The following is a 20,474-nucleotide window of genomic DNA, read 5'->3' on the forward strand; positions in this document are numbered from 1 at the left end:
AATAACTAATTCTACTGAGTTTTCTAATGATATTTCGTTAATAACAAATAATGGTCGATACAATTGTTACATTATTATTCATTCTTTCGCAATATAAGAAGGTTACCGATAGCTAGGAAAAATTATAAATACCTATTTAAAATAATTATTCCTTCAGATGATTCGATTAGAAATAAGAAAATCATTTTATATTTGTATTACTTCGTCGAAACTGAATATAGATTTCAGAAGAAGAGTAAAAGTAGAAAATGTAATTCTGAAGAATTACAGAAGCACTGTTTGAAGTGTATACACTTGTTGTGAAGGAAGAAAATTATAGAGTACATGACAGTTTGAGAGAAATGTTTGGAATATTTTTTATCATGAACTGCAAATCCTCTTCAATTTCACCCATAAAATAGTATATGATTTAACTAGCATATTATGATTGCAATCATAACCGCGGATGACGTTTACTAAACGAGACGAGGTCAAGTTGTAAATCATCCAGGTAAACAATAGCCACAATATGCCATTAGAAAAAACACTCATTCAGGATTATGAAAAGGGTTATTCCTTATATACCTCGCCTCATTTCAAACAATATCTGTACTCATTTCAATATCTCTTCTGACATTTCAGTATTGCTATATACTATATATCAATATCAATATGTTCAGAGCCTCTCCTTGTGGTTGTTACTATTGAGTTTGATAGATCAGTGATGGTTCATTAAACATAAGTGATTTGTAAATATCATATTGCTAAAGGAAACACAGATTATGCATCGATTGTGGATAAATGAAAGTATGAATAGAACTTAGCTATTAACTTAACAATTTGCCATACATTTTAAATTCAGATTTCTTCATTCTTCGAGATTTGATTTGTCCATTTTCAACAAATTCATTGTCCGAAATTTAGTGAGGGACAGCGGACAGTTAGAAATCAAATGGCACAAATGGCATTGTGATGATATAATTTCACATTGATTCAATGAGTCCACTAATTATAAAATCATCATTCGGAAAATTTTTATCAGAACTCAAACAACGTTTTCTTTAATGAATTATGAACAGGAGATCATAGGGGAAATATAAAAAAACAAAAAGTAATTTATAATTCTACATATTCTTAAATAATGAAATTATATACATGACTGAATATGTTCACATTTTTCAACATATTTATATAGGGATATATCATAAATACTGATAAACGGTGCTCAATGATAACAATCTCATAAAATAGAATACAAAACATTGATTTTAGTCATTCCATAGTATGGGTTTTCATTGATAACAATAATGCTAGCACTGAACATAACTCAACATATGATACAAAAATCCTACAGCCAAGTTTTTGTGCTATACATAACAATTAATAATAAATAATTAATTATTGAATAAATCACTAAAATTCAAACTAAACCTTGGTCAAAAAAATACAGAAATATAATATCTCGGAGAAGTTTTGAATTCATTCAATGTCTGTACACCACTATACGAAAAGACCAGGAGTGGTTAGATAAGTTAAATTTTGAATTGTGTAACATTTATAAATATATCAAATACTTAAATTAACTGTTACAAGCATAAAGATCTACATATTCGTTAACTCAATATTTGCCAGGTACCTTGCAAAATGAATATTACTTCAAAATTGTATGATATGTGTTTGAACACCAATGCATACATTGAGGACAACAAAGATGCTCGATTATTTCAATGCTGCTGGATTTATTATTTTCCTCCAGTTCTGAATAAATGCTTATAATTTTTCTGAATCTCTCAGTGCCTCATGTATATTATCTGACAACATGGTTCAAAGAAAATTCAATTATACTGAGCAAAACTCTGCATAAGCATTGAAAACAAGATATTTTTATTCACCTCACTTATATTCAACAGGAAATATTGAGAAGAAAGAATGCAAAAGGTGATTCAAAACAATTATTTTTGAACATCTGTCTGACTCAAACTTATGGCCAATTTCAAATCAGCTTCCTCTTGTAAGAGCCTCTGTTGTCTTTCTTTTTCCAATCTGAGGCTTTCTGATGCTGCCCAAGCTAACTGTTGATCCTCGGTTAGCACCTTTGAATGTATAGGTACAGAAGCCCTGCCATTGTTATTTATAAACAAATCATTTGAAGGAAGAGGTGCAGATTGTCGACCATCCAATCCAAAGGGGTCAAATTTATCCATTTCAAAGTCTGACTTATTTTTATTAATATCCTCATTATCCCAATCACTAACACTATTTTTTTGAGGAGTATTGAAAGCATCAACATCGTTTCCATTATCATTTTTTGGGGTATTGAAAGCATCAACAATTTTCAATTTTGTAGAATTATCGGGTGATTCGTCATCTTCAAATGATATATTGAATGGATCTTCATACCGGTAGTCTCTGAAGGGGTCATCTACAAATTCTAATTCTTTGGATGGTTTTCCTGCGGCTACCTGACTGGTCTTGCTGGATGGCGATGTCTTATTGGAAAACTGAAGAGGATACATCATGGTTATTAAGGCTGTAAAGGTAGGTGTTAATATGTTAGTATTGATCATCCCCTCTGGCCAGCCTGAAATATCAGTTAGTCTTACACAATAAAATAAGAAACTATGAATTCTCTACGGTGCCGGAAACATGCATGCTGTGCTAGTTGAACTGCAAACTAGAAGAAAAAAAATAAATATGTATACTTGAAACAAAAATAAAATCATATTCTATCTAGAAGTAGAGGACATCCATTTGGGGTAGGGGTCCAACTACCACATAATATCCCACTAGGGGATATTATGGGTATGGTCCGTAAGAAAAATATACGTTTCAGAATTCTGATCGGGTGGTTCGTAATCCCTGAAAAGAGTGATTTACTAAAATCAACCCGCACTTACTGATCAAAATACTGAAAAAATCGGTTAACCGAATGAACCGTATCAACAATTCCAAAAGGCCAGTTTTTACAGTTGACACATGGATTTTTAAACTCTCTGACAATTTGTAGACATGACTGACAACGAAGGGAACCAAGGCGTTTCGTATATTAACCATTTTTCAGGTAACCGAGATCGGTTGACGCATAACCGCTGTCAACCGTTTTTCAGAATATGGTTAACTTATGGACCATACCCTATGTTTCAAGATGCAGTTATTGATTATGATGTCCTTTACATCTAGGTTAATTCTGAAAAAAAATTGAACATACCAAAATATAGTTATAATACACCTGCGAACATTTTGGCAGGAAAAACATTCTTGATTGGGGGTAGGGGATTCTACAGGATGTGAGAGGATCGGGATTTAACGACATGTCTTTGATAAAACTATAATGTAAGCACTGTAAAAAAGCGTTAAAATAATAGTTACACAATATAATTTCAAATAATCTCTTCAATTTATATTTCGTTTCCTGGATGAAAAGTATCCATATTCAATAATTGTGTCAATTGTGAAAACATCCAATCGGGTTATTTTGAAAGTTTCGAAATTTCACACACTAATAATAAGAATAACTTCAAAAGTTAAGGTTGAAGAATCCTGATCTATTCAGGGTGTCCCACGGGAAGTGGTCATTAGAAGTTTAAACAAAATATGTATATACATATACTGGATTCGTTTGAATTTTTGTACAAGACCAAAAAGCAATTAGATCTTCTCTCTTGAAATATTTGCAAAGATTTATGTATATTGTTAATTTAAAGGGGATCACTCTACGCCGTTAAGATCTATTGTGCCCCCATCAGAGTTGTTACCGCCCTATGTCGTCTATAGCTAGCCGTCCAGCTCAAGCATTCGAATGAACTCCAGTATCTGAGGTTTCTTCAAGGAGATTAACTTCTGGCTTCTAAGTTTCTCCTCCATAGCATTTTTCTGCGATGAACAGAATTGGAGAGGCATTCTGTCACCAGGTGATCTGGAATTTCATCCTTCTCCCAAGGAATCTGCACTCGTCAGTGTCTGTTAAGTTCTAGGTCCATTCGCATAAGGTGTCCCCAAGGAGACAATGCTCTGTGAGGGCATCCAGATCTTACTAAGATCCAGATACTTCTTAGGCATGGTTTCGCTCGTTAGTCTGCTGTGTCTGTCGCATCGACTGCCCATACGAAACAGCAGCGGGTTTACTTGTGCATCAGCTGCAACGACGAATGTCCGACTGCTTGGGGGACCTATCTGTACTACAGACGCAGCAGCCAATTTTTGCACTTGCTGCATATTTTTTCGGTTTTTTACTTCTCTTGTTTCTTGTAAGTACATTTTCCTATACTACAGAAAGGTTCCAGGCTAATGAAAAAGTTTGTGCTTCTTTTTTGGAAAGTGCAATTGGCATCTTAGTTTCCCGAGTGACTTCGAACCCAGGCTTAACACATCTTGTTAATCTTGCCAAATTCGTTATGTTTCCTTCGAAACTACCATATCCTCTTAGAATCGATGAAGTGCGAGCTCTGTGATCTGACCGCAGCCAGAATTGCAGAATATATCGTTATTATACATTTCTGATAAGATTCTTTCTAGGTTCATTTCTATACATCTATCGATTACAAACATTTCTTCCTGAAGCCACTTGGACTATCGGTCTACCGATAGTGAGCACCTAACGCTAGCCTTTAATACTCTTGGGCCAGCCCCTGTCGTGGTTTTCGGACCACGCAGGTATACGAAGAGGCTACATGTTAGTTGGTCGGCCTTTCCTACTTTTTTTTACAATTCAAGGGCAACTCTAACAAGTTGGTGTGCCCGAATCGAATTATACATATATAATTTTTTTTTCATAAAAAAAAAATTATTTCTATTTGCATGTTATTTCAAATTGAAACCTTAAACGCGTTCATCTCAAAACGAATTTTCCAAGTCGGTGGACATGATTTCCCGAAAAGTTATGAAGCGATTTTGCTCAAATTTTGCAGACATGTTTGAGATAACATTATATAGTCATTGAACGAAGGATTTCTTTTTTTAATTACAACTAATTTTTTCGAGCCAATACATGCTGAAAATTCGACCAAAAATATGTTTTTTGTTCTGTCAAATCTTCAAATTTCGATTTATTTTTTTTCCTTTTTCCTAATAGCGAGATTAATCCATGTAGTAAAGAAATATTTTTGGTTTTTCGATTTTAGATGAAACAATAATGATACATGCTGTCCACAGCAAGAGCATTTTTTTCGAGACGTCAATAGAGATGGGGTACTAACCCCTTGAAAATAAATTTGACAAATACTGTTTAAATATGTATCTTTGATATGCTGAATTGTTTGAATGAAATATATTATTGCATATATTAAAAAAAGAAGTTAAAATTTCCTATTTTTGAGCCTCTGAAACCCCCTAATTTGACTACATAAATTCAGAATATTCTAAATAACTAACTAAATGAATTATTCATAACGCAATCATAAAAAAATAGGGTTCTATTTGAAAAACGAAAGTTATGGGCAAATCTTGATACCAATTTTGACACATTTGGAACACCTTGTGACAAGTTTTTCAAAATTCAGGAAATGTACAATATTTTCACAATCTTCGACTTCCAAAATATGAAAACGGTTTGTGCTTAAGATATTTAGAATAGGAATAACAAGCATAATATTGAAAACGCATGTCTCCCTCTTTTTCAGTTTTTTTGATATTTTGAAAACTATTTGAATGAAGACAATGGTTTTAACAGAAATGTATTCAGCACTGAAAACTCAATCATATCTGAAACGAAAAAATCGAGTGCTCCAGTTCCAAAAATATTTGATCTCAGTAGAGAATTTCGAACAATATCATAATCTCAATTTTCAGATATCAAATATGTCCAGTTCTCCAGAAACGTCTAATAGTCACTCGAACTTGGGACACCATGTATACATTTCCCGTTAACTTCTATTGGACAATAAATAGAGCTTGCCCAAAAATAAGACAAATACTTTTTTTTTATAATTTTGGGATAATTTGATAGCTAATCCAGCTGAAACACTCATATCCAATTCTTTCCAAGCCTTCACTATACTTAGAAGAGGTTGAAATTATCAACCCCCAGTAGAATAAGCCCTATAATCTTTCAAAAAATAAAGATATTAAAAAAATATCAGATCCAGCATCATGCCATGTTTCGATTTTTTCCGAAGGCGATAGTTTTCGGGTGAATCCAGTTCGAAACAAAACCTAAATGAAAATGCCAACAGTGAGGAGTATTCGGAGGTAATATAATTGTAGCAGCTCTGTTAGGGGGAACAATAGACCTTAAGTTCGCAGTGAACTGTAACCCCTTCTCACTATACTATTGTGGTAGTATTCTCTGTTATCGATTCAACAACTAAGGGATAGACCTATTAACTTCAAGGTGTTGATATATCAATACCTTATAAGTATTGAATTTCAAACCTTCAAAATAAGTCGATTGGACTTGAGAATTCGCAAATTTCTTTTGGTTTATCCTCACTAGTTTTCGATCAAAATACTGGAGGATGAAAATAAGAATTTTTTCTCTCAAAATATGAACCTTGTCGCATTCGATACAAAGGGTTTATTGCTTAAAATAATAAAAAAAAATCATATCATGTTTATATGATATTCATCACGCTTGGGAAAAGAACTCAGTTCATAAATACACGAATCAATCTGTTTCTGACAATCCATCTCTATCTGTTTAGAATATAGAAACATATTATCATTATATAAAATAAAAAATATCCCTAATAATGTTGAGGAAGAAAATCTAAACTACGAACAGAAAAATGTATTGCTAATACACCTCCAACAATTTCAAAAGGAAACTGAAAAAATTCTCACCTTAGATTCGAAGTCTGAGAAGTCAGCAAAGCTTCCACTACCTGATCCAAAGGAGTCCCCCCCAAATGGATCATTTGGTGATGATTTTTTGGGGGGCTGGGGCCTAGGGGGTGCGGGTCTTGGAGGTGGTTGTTTACTTTTTTTAGGTGGTAGAGCTGGGCTTGGGCTAGTAGGCCTTGGTGGCACTGATCCGTCTCTTGTAGGTGCGTGAAGTATAGCAAAAGGATCACAACCAAATGGATCTTTGTCTGCCTACAAATCGAAAATATCATTATGAAGTTACTTAGTAATAACATAAAAAAAGAAAGCAGAAAAAAAGAGATAATATTTTGTGTGCCAAGCAATGGATAAGAGAATTGAAAAAATGTATATTATAATCATAAAAACGACACACACAGAAGCGTGACTCTATAATGGTAAAGCAATCTCTAGTTGAAATTAACATTTATCTCACCTCTTGGTTATGTGAAGTAGCATCTGAATTTTTCCTCGAGTCTCCAAAGGCGTCGAAAGGATCTGCCTTATTAGTCTCACCGAATGGATCAGATGGGAAACCATCCTATTAAATCAAAATATTTCAATAAAAAGGTTCATTAATTATCGAAATATAACACTTTACATTAATTTATTGATAGTAGGCTATTTCTTATAAAACGGCGATGGTGTACATGCAGGTACTAAAAATATGTTGTCGTGTAGATGTGTAGATCAGGAGGAACAAAGTTACTTCAACGCCAATAGGGCTATGAAAGATAATCAAAACACTGGGAGTGGCAGAAATCCATATATGTGATGGGAGAGAGGAAATGTACGCAGATGATTTTGAGAAGGCTTAGGTCGTTGAACGTCACGTGTCGCATCGGTTTATTTGGAACTTCGATGCAGCTATTGGATTTCAACAAAAGGTCCTCTGCTCCATTTGGTCGGCATCGTTGTTTGAATTATACGTTACTGACGAGCTCAAAGTAGAACGAAACGTAATTTGTCAGCAATATTTGGTTGGGTGTGGTGATTTGTGTGTGCGTTTTGAAATATCGGTATAGAATTCTGAAACAAATTCCAAAATGGCGGAAGACCTGCAACGTTTTTTTTCGTGGTTGTCAATGGGGTTTGCATCTTCGAATATACTCGATTTTCTTAGTATCAAACAAAATCGAAAATGTCTAAAAAACATGTAGTATTTGTTGCTAAGCACGTTATTTCTCATTTTAACGCATAAGTTCGTTTTGAATTGACAATAATTGCAGAAATAAAAACAATATAGATGCATCAATCCTGCCGAGAAGACGTTTCTCTCCTGTGCAACTTGAATGTTGCGGTTGAATGTTCCGCGAAGTGTTGTAAGTCGCAGTACCACAGTTGCTCAAGATCGCCTTTTGATAACCAATGCTAGGAGGAATTCCATATATTCGGCTCAATAAATCACTAACAGGAGTTCTAATTTCTAATCAGGCTCTAAGACGGTGACTGAGCATATCTGGGCAGAGATGTCTGGACAGTAGAGTGTAGACTTTCAATTTTCTCTTTATTTATTTAATTTTTCTCCATTATTCAAGCCTAAAATTTTTCATATTTTCAATTAATTTTTTTTTATAAATCTCTCCCATTCTTTTCTGAAAAAACCGAAAATATCACCTGAACATATTATCTTATCAAAATAAACATCTTGAAGCAAATATTCCCGAAATAAATTGTTGAGTAGTGTATTTCAAATCAAAAAGATCGATATTACAACATGAAATGTATCATCCACTTATACTTTATCTAAGGAAGTAATTATTAGTAGTAACTAGTAGAATCAAATAATTATATTATATAATATTACCTGCACTGAAGACCCAAATGTAGCACTGAAGGCATCTGATGAGCCGAAAGCATTAGAATTCTTGAATGGATCTGTAAAAAATAAACTGTCATATTTTCTTGCGAATTTTTGTAATTCATTAATGTTTGTATTGTGCATTTTATATTTCATTAATGACTATTTCTAATCGAGCTCGACTTTCTCTGTAATTCATTGATGGAAAAATAAATTAAATATAAAACACTATTTAACAATTATTATTGATGTGAATTATCATTACACTCACCACTTTGAAATGGGTCTTTTTCAAATCCGGAAGTTTTCCTACTTTTATTCGAAAATGGATCATCACTGAAATTCTGGAACAAAATTAAATTACTAACAACTGATAAATAGGGAGAATGATTTGAGAAGAGGGTTCCTAAAGAAAACAAAACGCATGCAGATTTAAAAAAAATGAATTAGCACTCAAAGAAAGCAGAAAATTTTAATGTCTGATAACATATTAATTTTTTTGACGCCTGTGAGAACATATAAAATAATAGTAGTTGAGCGAAGAAACGAATGATTCTACACATGAGAAGAATAATTATTGACATCAAACGAATCAACAAGATAATCCCAGATTTCAAGTTTGTGTGGCTACTCGATACTCACCCATCGATAAGGGTAAAATTTAATTTCTTAAATGTCACGTCAATTTGATAAAGTGAAAATGGAGATATATGCTCCATTCAATTTTTTTGAAATCTTCAACTGATATAACGTATTCAACCTTTAGCCAAAGAAGATAACTAACATTAACTCTCTTCAAGCTACTGCATAATATTAAATGCCAATAATTCAATTTTCTTCCATAGCAAAAATAAAATATATTTAAAAACTGATCTCTTTCCATGTGTGTATTTTCCATGCAAATAATTAGATTTAGTATGCCTTCAATTATCACAATTGACGTTTATACAAACTGATTGAAGGCATACTTAATCTGGATATTTGCATGGAAAATACACACATGGAAAGAGATCAGTTTTTAAATATATTTATTTTTGCTATGGAAGAAAATTGAATTATTGACACGTAATATTATGCAGTAGCTTGAAGAGAGTTAATGTTGGTTATCTTCTTTGAAGATTTCATCTCTCGAAGGAGAAACTCAAGTTGAGAATACAAAATGAAAAGAAAAATTAATTTTCATTTTTGCTCGATATTTTTTCATCACTGCGGCTTGCAATGGAGAGTAACGTAGAAGATTTTTCGATCTCGAACGAAGAGAGATGTCATATTACATTCTTGTTCGTCGAAGTGATCGATTTTATTGTGGTAATTGACTACGTCCTCCATGGATTCCATAAGTTTGTTCGTAGAGTAGTCCCAAACTGTCCCGAACTGTACAGAGCATGCGCAATTCAATATTTGCGTTCGAAGTGTCGTAATGTTTGATTCAGAACTGACAGTCGGCTGTTCACAGAGGCCGTTCTGTATCAAACCACGACCGTTTGAAAAATTCACGACTCAAGCTGTGAACTGTGAACTAAACTCCGCTATACCAGTCCCAAGCCTGGGGTCTCCGCAAAAGAGAGGAGAAAGGAGGAGGGGGAGGAGTAACAACCTCGAAAAAAAAAAACAGGGTTCATCTGGCCCGGATGATAGCACCCTGTTAGGGCCCCTGCCAGGGTACGGCAAAGCTGCTGTCTTGCAGGAGGATGTTGGTTCATCAAAGACTAGAGGAAGACAACCTTGACGACAAATTACCTGGCCCTCCAGGTTGGGGGTTAAGGCAATGGGTTAGCTACTCATTACTTGTAAAACAACTTTTGTGCTAAAAATCCTAGTATACAGCCTCGGAAATTGGACGGATATAAAGGGAAAAGACCACGGAAACGGAATAAGGAAATGATTTTTGGAACCTGGAACGTTCAGGGATTGAGAACAAAAACTGAAGATGTACTTAAGGGGTTGCAGCAAGCGGAGATTGACATGGCAGTACTATCAGAAACTAAAAAGAAGGGAAATGGAGTCGAATATAATGCCGGCTATATACACATTTACAGCGGAGTACCAAAATCAAACAGAGCATGCAAAGGAGTCTCAATTATAATAAATCAAAGATACCAGAAATGGCTCAGTAGTTGGAAGGCAATAAATGAGAGAATTGTTACAGCAAATCTTGAGATACGGGGACACAGAGTATCGCTTATAGGTGTGTATGCTCCCAACGAAGACGCAAACCAAACCGAGAAAGATGAGTTCTATGACTTACTTGGAGACACAATCGCTGAAGTAGGAACTAAACGAGAGATTCTACTACTCGGAGACTTCAATGCTCGAACAGGGAGCAGGGACAACGATTGTGTGGTTGGCAAATACGGTGAGGAAACATTGAATAATAACGGCCAGCGACTAATAGATATGTGCAAAGAACATGAACTTAAAATACTAAATGGCTTCTTTCAACACAAAAACATACATAAATACACGTGGTATCAAAATACAAGAGGCTTGAGATCCATCATTGATTATGCCATAATAGGACAAAAAACAAGATGGCGTGTTAAAGACACCAGAGTATACAGAGGTATAGAGTGTGGATCAGATCACCACATCCTCATATCAAGATTACAAATTCCGTTCAAAACTAACAGTTGTAGGATAGAGAATCAACCACACGATCAAAAAATAGATCAAATCAAATACAACCTTTGTGGTCTGTATGACGAGAGTACCAGGAAGCTTTACCAGTCTAGACTTGATGATAAACTGAAGGACGAGTATCTTACGCAGGAGACGGAACATCTGTACAAGCACATAACTGAGTCGATACACTCTGCGGCATGCGAAGCTATTGGTCTAAAGAGTAGACACCATACAACACAGAATAGTAATATCATATGGAATGCAAGTCTTGAAGAACATAGAACAAAAAAACAGGAAGCATATAAACTGTGGCTAAGTAGTAAAAACCCAAACGATAAACTCTTATATAAAAAGTTGCAAACAGACTATAAGAAATTAATTAATCATAGTAAAAACGAGACTTGGGAAAATAAACTGAGAGAACTGGATTCCTTCATAGGCGGTACAAGATCCTCCGAGGCGTGGAAAATAATAAAATCGCTTAGATCTAATTCATCCAATAAAACCCGAATATCGCCAATTCGGATGGATGCTTGGCTAAAACACTACTCCAAAGAACTTGCAGAAGATAGGCAAGAATACACAAGCACTTCTCCAAAAAAGTACAGCATACAGGGACAACACATAGATGTTACTGAGGATATGATAAGAAAAGCTATAAAATCCCTGAAAAATAAAAAAGCTGCAGGACCGGAGAGTCTACCTGCTGAGCTTTTGAAAAGCGGAACAAATAAATTAATCAAACACCTCCAAGAGCTTCTCACTCGATACGTGAACGGAGACAAAATTCCACCATGTTGGAAGGAAACCTGGATAACATCCATCTATAAAAAAGGGCCACGCGACAACTGTGAGAACTATAGAGGTATATCAGTCACGAGTACCATGAGTCGCCTGTACGGAAAAGTATTGAGAAATATTGTCGAGGAAGAATATGGTCCTCAAGAAATAGAACAGCAGGCTGGATTCCGTGCTGGTAGATCCTGCATTGATCATATCTTTAGCTTGATGCAGTTGAATGAGAAAAAAGTAGCGACTAATAGGGAAGTTCATCTACTCTTCGTGGACTTGACCAGAGCCTATGATACGGTACCGATTCAGAGGCTCTGGGGTGTCTTGGAACGTTCTCCTATAGATAATACCATATTAAAAGATTTTTGGAACCATAAGAGAGAAATTACTTTCAGTTCACATCTTGAGTCAGGGTCCAACCACACTTAAAATTTGACGTTTCCAAAACCTATCAAGCCGTCATCTTAATAGCGTCTCAAGTGGAATTTATTAACCCATAATAAGCTAGTGTTACACATATGTAACGCAAATTTCACTGGCAAATCTATTTTATTTCTCAGTAACTGTAGCTATTAGCGTTACATATATGTAACACCATTTTTCTCAAACAAAAACCATACAATTTACAAACAGAAATTGAGTCGTTTTTGTCTTGTACACTCTATAAAGAATGTTTATTCAATTAGAATAGTATTTTTCTGAAAAAAAAAACTCAGGTTATTGGGTTAATTAGCCTGGTGTCATGAACCTTAATAACTCGCCTGTTAAAGTAGGCACTCCACCAAAATGGGTGACAAAACACACCAATTGGGACCTGCATAAATACAAAACTAAACTGCAACAGGACCATGAAAGAATCAATAGAAATAGATGAAGCTACTAAACATTTCACAGAAACAATACAGGCAGTTTGGCACGCTACCCCCTGGATCAAGAGAGAAATTCCCAAAGCTGTCAGCCAGTGGCGGCTCGTGATCTAGTTCACTAGGGGGCTACTTTTGGAATAAGAATAAAAATATGAAATTTTAAAACCAGTTTTCCGCAAAATTTGATGCAATTTATAATTCTTTTTAAAACATACCTGTTCTTATCTACTTGCTCGTTGTGATTAATAATATTATTCCGGTAAGCTGAATCTAATTGAGCAGCGATAGTAGTCGAAACCAGAAAAGCTAATTTTGTCGAACAATTAACATGCTTGGCAGATAGCTCATGCTTCTTAATATTTTCATTAAGATGCTTCAAATCTCTAAATCCTGCCCTTTGTAAAAAGAATTATAAATTGCATCAAATTTTGCGGAAAACTGGTTTTAAAATTTCATATTTTTATTATTATTCTAAAAGTAGCCCCCTAGTGAACTAGATCACGAGCCGCCACTGATAAAAGGATTGATTTCTTGTATGGGGGGGCTGTAGCCCTATAGCCCTCACAGACCAGCCGCCACTGCTGTCAGCACACCCCTACATCTAACCACCATCCTCAATCGCATGCTGAATTTGGGCTTATTTACAATCCTATGAAACGAACAGCATCATATAGACCGTTAAGTCTCCTTTTAATTCCCAGAAAAATCTTCGAGAATGCTGGTCAAAACCAACCGGATGAACAATCAGCAAATCTCCTTCCTGTTATTATCAATTTGGCTTCCGCCAATGTGATTAGCAATCACTCCCTTGAAAAAAGCAATCACACGCAATAAGGATTATTGTATAGGATTAAAGCAAAACTGAACAAGTACTACCTAATCTTGAAGTCAACCCTACTGACAAAAACTGCACACCCTGTCAGATTATCTGTCCATTAAGTCTGGAGTACCACAATGTAGTGTCTTAGGGCCATATCTGTACTCATTCTACACCGCCGATATGACGGAAGCATGCGAAATAACTTTATCAGCATTCGCAAATGGCGTTGCAATATTATCTTCCAATGATGATCCGGATATCTCCTAGAGAAACAAAAAAATGTCCAAGAACATTTTGATAAATGGAATAATTGGTATAAACCTTATGGATGACATTAAACCATAGCAAATCGACACAACGACACAAGTAGTTTTTACTACAGGTATCAACACCTGTCTCAGATTAACCCTTAATGGATTTACTATACCAACAAGGACAAATGTTAAATACCTTGGATTGCACTTGGACCAGCGCCTCAGGTGGAAGGAACATATCTAAGCTAAAAGAAAAAAGCTCGATATGAATATTCGAAAAATGCACTAGATTATAGGTAAAAGATCAAAACTAAGTATCCAGAACAAACTGCTGCTAAGTAAGGCGGATCTTAAACCCATCTGGATTCATGGGCTACGTTCGGCCTGTAAACATAGGTGAGAGGCGAACTAGAATTTCATCACAGATCAGCTGGTGTCAGTGGATCCTGTACAAATTGTCAATTTATGAATAAACTAATCACAAGTGTCAACCACAAAAATCGGGGGAAAAATTAGAATTTGAATGCGATTTGTTCGAAAATTTATATGAATAGATCATTCTCAGTGCCGACCAGAAATTCTACAGTTTTATCAATAGTCTGTTTATAAGTTGTTTTTTTGGTTTGTCTCGTTTCATAACCCTACTTCTACAGAACCTCCTTTCGCGCCCCACCTCCGAAGCTGGGACTTCGTAGATTCCGAAAACTCTACTCCGTCTAGAACGAACGACAACTATTGACACTTTTTGTTCTGAAACTGCATGCCCGAACGACTCGGAACAAAAAGTGATGATAGAGTCTAATGACCGAACGCACCTATGGTATACAACGGTGGGGCAGTGCCAAGCTATAAGGAACATCCTCCGAAGGTTTCAGTCTAAAACACTTCGCTTGATAGCCAATGCTTCATGGTATGTCACTAACCAAATAATTCTTGACCTCCAGATGCCATACATATCCAAAATTATACGATCCACCTCAACCACCTACCAAGAAAGACTACATCGTCACTCGATTGAGTTGATAGAAAACCTATCTACAGAAGGACCCCAACATTGTCCAAAAATCTCATGAAATTGTGAACGAGTAAGAATGTCACTAGACATTGCACACTCATACTCTCCCTTCCCTTTTTGCTTTTTTTGCTATTATTCAATCCACAGGAATCCACAGCCTTCGCAAAAATCAATAATGGATATTTAATCGCATCGCCTCGAAGATTTTTTTTTCTTATAATCTGCTACTCTTTTATAAACAGGGGAGAGAATTTTATGAATTAACCAGAGTTGAAAATCCATTTCCATTTCAATAAGTGGAAAAAGTGTTAGAATACTGGTCTGAGGTAAGGTGCATGAAAAAGCATGTTCAGCTGCGCGAATCTTATATTTTCAGGGTTTATTATGTACTGAGCTACATCGAAACTCTCTTGTGCCAAGCGTTTGTGAAGCCACTCAAAGCAAACATTGCTATTACAACAATTGGTTGCTATGTATTTAGTGCAGTTTTATTTGTTTCTAAATTTCATGATTTCATCACTACAAAATAAAATAATTTTCTAATATTTAATTTTTTCTAACTATATTCGAGGAAATTAGTTTCGAACTCAATAACACAGTGGATTTTTTAGTTTGAACTCAGGGTTTGAATACACTCACTGATAATAACTTACAAAACTCTGCCAAATTTGTGTGCATACATCATCCAGACATAAAGAATAATTTATTGGATAGAATGGATTGGTAGAGTGAAGAGTGTAGTCTCTTGATTTGATTTGTTGAAAGGACTTAGTTACTCTATCCGGTGAAAGAAAATTAACTTTCATCTGAACAGAAGATTCGAATGAATTATCGACTAATGTGCATCCCTTATAAATGAAATGTTCAAGAATAACTTACATGTTCTCCATTTGTATCGTTCATCAGTCGAAGATTAGCTTCTCTGGAATTCCTGAAATCAGGATTAATTCTGAGTGTAGTATCGGGAACCAGGGTAGCATCATTAGAATTTATTGCCGTCTCACAAGACTTAATGGCGTCGGATAATTGTCTTGTTTGCTCCTCGAGTTGAGTTTGAAGAGCTTTCGCCTGTAAAACAAAAAAGTTTGAGTTATATGAAGATTCCAATCAACTAAAGTTTTCAACGTGCTTTTGTTAGATAAAGCTATTTGTACAAATTAGCTTGCAGCAACGTTCCCTGTTCATTACTGCAAGATCTGAACAATAAAGTCGTTTTTCAATCATCATACAGGTTGGCATAAAGTGTGGAACCAAGTGAATATCTACAAAACGACGATATTTATCATTTTTTCTGAGAAATTGCATGGCATGTAGTGCCCAATATTCTGTTACTTCTATACTTGCGATTTAGCACGAAACACCCTTGATTTTTTTGATTCGAATTCTACACCCTGTATATTCCTGCAGACTTCGTGTCATCTGTTTTGTTCAAGCTTATCTACTTCCCGAGATCTCTTCACAGGACATCGAATTTGGATCCCTTTAAAGTACGGTTCGAGGTTGGAATTCAAAGTAGTCCAATTTCACAAAAAGGAAGAAACTTTGAAAGTTGTTCTACATCTACATTTTCACGCATTTAGTTGATTTCTACAAATGGACTTATCAGGCCAGTCCTAAGATCATATCGACAATCATATTAGGAAAAAAACGCACAATAGGGATGCAATTCCTACAAAAGGTAGCCAAGTAGGATTATCCTAGCTTTTCCCTCCAAGTTTCGCTTTATTTTTGGTGGCCCAAAATATGTCCCCTAAAGGAAAAATCATTAGTCAGATGAACTTCACCTATGATGCCAGAAGAAAAAAGGAAATAAGGGAGAAGAAAGAAAGTGAAGTAGATAGTAGTTTTTGTTTATTGACTAGCATTGTATATTCAATTGTTTTTATTGTTACGGCATCCTTGGTAAGGTTAACCTGGCTAATTATTATTGCGTTTTCTATTTTTGTTCCTGATTTGTGCCCTTATTTTTCCATATATTTGAGTTTTCTTGTTTCTGTATTCTAAATGTAACCCCAAAAAAGAACCCATAAACGTTCGGCATGTCGGCTATCATAAAAAAGGTTTTTAATCTTTTTTCCAAATCAAGTCCTCAAGATGATATTGCAAACTGTTCATTAAATAAAAGGACGAGAATATAGAATTCGAACCGCATTAATCTGTGGCAGAATGTTTTTGAACAAAATTCGGATTTCATAACCGATATCTGATTGAGGTAAACTCTTGGCTTTCCAAAAACTTTCCATTAGCATATATTCGAAGTTATAAGCGGGGTAAAAAAAAATTTAAAATCACTGAGAACTGAGAACTTGACAACGAACAATTTCACAAGCAATTGCAGTATCGTGACCCAATTGTTCTATACCATTGAAACAATATGTTAATCGAATGACCCCAAGCAAATGTCATTGTAAGCAATGACAGCTCAGTCCGTACCATTTTTCCGTACCAAAATTTGATAATTAATGTAAGCGACTTTCTGTGAAATGGTGTAATTTGTTCTACCTTCTGCAAAAAAAAACTCACCTCTGAAGGAAACACCTAGAATATGTAAGCTCCATGATAAGAAAGAAATACAATATGTGATACTGATCTGCCTAATATGGGCGGATTCAATTCTGGTTTCAATTATTTTCAACTCAATATGGCTAAATCCGAAAATTAATAGTATTAGTTAAAACATTGTTCCCTTTTTATTCATGCCTAAGAATTTAAACATCCCCAAATCCAACCTGATGAAATGATGTCATCACAAATTTCAAGAAGAATTCTCATACTCAAAATTAAATTGAACGTGAATATTCTAATAGTTCATTTAGAATATTATACCAAACCTGTCCCAGAGTAGTTGAGTAACGCTGTCTTGTGGAAAATTTTCATTCCAATTCTTCCATACAGGATGTGGAAGATTTTGATAATTTAAGTCATATTACGAAAAAAGAGGGCGGTATTCAGACTGGAATACATAAGAGTAGATTGGGATGAAAAAAATTACCTGACTGATATTCAATTGAGAATCTTGCATAGAAGTAGTTAAGTTATCTAAGGTATTAGTACTTTCAGCCAGTTCCTTTTCCAAACGCTCCTCTTCTTGCTTCAATCCTTCAAGCTGTTGTTTTTTGCTATTCAATTCAGATTCTTGTGCTGACACCGTAGCCGCTTGCTCAGAAGCTTGTGTCCTCAGTTTATCTACCTATAAACCAACCCCAGTGTATTCAGTTCGTTTTGTCTGAAAAGGCGAATTGAAATATCTACTTATGCATGCAAAAAAGACCGTACACTACATAATGTTACCTCCACCAATGCAGCAATAGCACGAAAAAAATAATACTCTACCGATTCCCATATCCATTGATATGAAATGAAAGTTAGGTGCAGTACCTGGTGGAATAAATGAAAATATTGTTGCCCTGAAATGCAGGTATCAATTTTGTCGACATGTGTCTAATTATACTACACAAGATGAGTCTGGACTTTATATGCCTAGTTGCGAATTTAGTATGCTTATTTCATCTTCATTCCGTATCTTTACCTTCCCTGTATTTTTTTCTTGTGAGTTAATCTATTTTTCTAGTGACGTAGGTTCCCGTGTCTTAATGTGCCTTTTTGTTACCAGTTAAAAAAACCTTACAGCAGCCATTTAGGCGCGGGTGATCTTTAATTTGTATGCTTTCATGGGAAAATAATTTTGTATATACAGCGTTGAAAAAACAAAAACATTGCGAACAAATTCCGGATATTAATTTCTTAGTTCTTTGAATCTTTGATTTAGAGGATTTCATTACACTGCCACCTCGAGGTCTATTATGCCCTCTTGTAACCCAGCTGGAGGTGGCCATTCTCAACAATTCTTGTGATTTCAAAAGCATTCGTAACGCCCTGTTTAGATGTGCTGCAAATAAAAAACAAATTCCTCGATATTTTCGAAACGTCTTAATATATTTGACTCTTGCTAGTGTAGACTTAATTATATGTATTAATAATAATAATAATCCTACACGACAGTTTCGTTCCCGTTAATGAGATTCATTCCTGAGAGGCATCTTTTTAGTTTTTAGCTGAATAAAAATAGAGCAAAAAAATTATGTGATTCCAATGAGCTTGAGATGTTGAAACTATAATAAGTCAGAAACTCACCTTGTGAATTAAGGTGACAAAATCGAGCCCACTATTGAAATATTTTGAATTTGAATTCATTTTCAATATATACCAAATATTTACTACAAATCTATTAACTATTATGCTTGCTCATTAGTATTGTACTTAACGAGTCATTGAAACTGATTTTTTAGAGATAAGCTTGGTGCTAGTGCATAACGGTGGCTTTACTAATTAAATTTCTCAATAGACGACATCTATGTACTTCATCAATTTAATACAAATTTTGCCAGTGATTTTATTCATCAGCAGTGTTTCAAAAAAGTTGTATAGAGGACTGGTAACTAAAATCTAAAAACTACTTACACTAATTTCCTTCTCCTCAATTTGTTGTGTAAGCTCCACTAACTGAATGTCATTCTCTGAACTCTAACAATAATAAAAACCATATGCAAAAATCATGCTTGAAAACGAGAAAGATATGATTCAAAGAGGAAAAATAGGGAAAAAAAGTGCGAAATGTGCATTAGCAAGCTTCAAATACATGTTACTGCGAGAAGCAAAATAATGAAAATTCTACGAGAAATCACCTGTGCCTTGAGGTCATTTAGCCTTTTCTGTGCTTCACCTTTCTGATTTTCCAGTTGTTTCAGAGTTGCCGCTAATGTGTCGAGTTCACTCTGTAACAAAATGTGGAAAACTCATTATGTTATCGTGCTAATGAAAGTACATTATGCATTATGTTACATCGAAGTATATATTCATCATACCTGTAAACTTGTGATTTCGCTCTTCTTGATTCGAATATCTGCTTCCTTCTGAGTAATGTCTGTTTCTAAGCTCAGGCGTTCTTTACTTAATTGCTCTATGTCCTTACTTATCATTTCTAATTCTGGATTCGAATATTTAGTATTATTGTTTTCCTGCAAATAATGATATTTCGTTGAGTAATGTTGAAATTTGCAATGAAAAAATTCGCAAAACATCGCATTTCACTTATGTACTTTCAACCATAGCATCAGTAATTCTCCAAAACACATACACACGTTATGACAAAACATCCCCGTAGAATTTAGATAAAACTGAAATATAGAAAATGTCGCAAACATGCAAGAAATATTATTCAAAAAAATGGAGGCTGTCACCCCGCTTTGCAGATTCATATCACCTAGAAGCCCGTAGGGTGGAAAATGACTTGAGGAAACCGTATGTGGTTGAGAAAAACGATGAAAGAAATGAATGTTTGGATTCCTTGGAAGTAATTGAGGCGTATAGCGATATACCAGTCAATTTTTTAATTGAAGCCATCATCCCAAACATTTAATACTATTTTTCATCGCTTAACTCTCAGAGATCCTCTCAAGATATCTCTTTAAATAATCGAATTCAAAATTAAAAAATAACACAACCCTTCCACTGTATTTGTTCCCCTGTA

At 34.9% G+C, this 20,474-nt stretch overlaps 1 protein-coding gene across 5 annotated transcripts in view; it reads right to left on the bottom strand.

Annotated features, from left to right (window-relative positions):
• Positions 1-1,091: 1,091 nt before the first annotated feature.
• Positions 1,092-20,474, bottom strand: part of LOC123306487 (epidermal growth factor receptor substrate 15-like 1) — a 39,114-nt gene continuing 19,731 nt past the window's right edge. The window contains exons 8-20 of one of the 5 annotated variants that reach the window (XM_044888520.1): positions 19,810-19,962; positions 19,630-19,719; positions 19,406-19,468; positions 17,937-18,134; positions 15,824-16,012; positions 15,598-15,750; positions 8,847-8,919; positions 8,582-8,652; positions 7,211-7,315; positions 6,757-7,008; positions 3,188-3,319; positions 2,583-2,653; positions 2,337-2,509 (exon numbers count right to left, since the gene is read on the bottom strand). In XM_044888520.1, the coding sequence (XP_044744455.1) occupies positions 2,470-2,509; positions 2,583-2,653; positions 3,188-3,319; positions 6,757-7,008; positions 7,211-7,315; positions 8,582-8,652; positions 8,847-8,919; positions 15,598-15,750; positions 15,824-16,012; positions 17,937-18,134; positions 19,406-19,468; positions 19,630-19,719; positions 19,810-19,962 (1,590 nt within the window). In that variant the 3' untranslated portion in view covers positions 2,337-2,469. Of the gene's footprint in view, positions 2,510-2,582; positions 2,654-3,187; positions 3,320-6,756; positions 7,009-7,210; positions 7,316-8,581; positions 8,653-8,846; positions 8,920-15,597; positions 15,751-15,823; positions 16,013-17,936; positions 18,135-19,405; positions 19,469-19,629; positions 19,720-19,809; positions 19,963-20,474 lie in introns of all 5 variants that reach the window. The other 4 variants (XM_044888517.1, XM_044888521.1, XM_044888518.1 and 1 more) reach the window with 4 other exon arrangements.

This window comes from Coccinella septempunctata, chromosome 2, assembly GCF_907165205.1.
Source record: "Coccinella septempunctata chromosome 2, icCocSept1.1, whole genome shotgun sequence".
Taxonomy (NCBI): Eukaryota; Metazoa; Arthropoda; class Insecta; order Coleoptera; family Coccinellidae; genus Coccinella; species Coccinella septempunctata.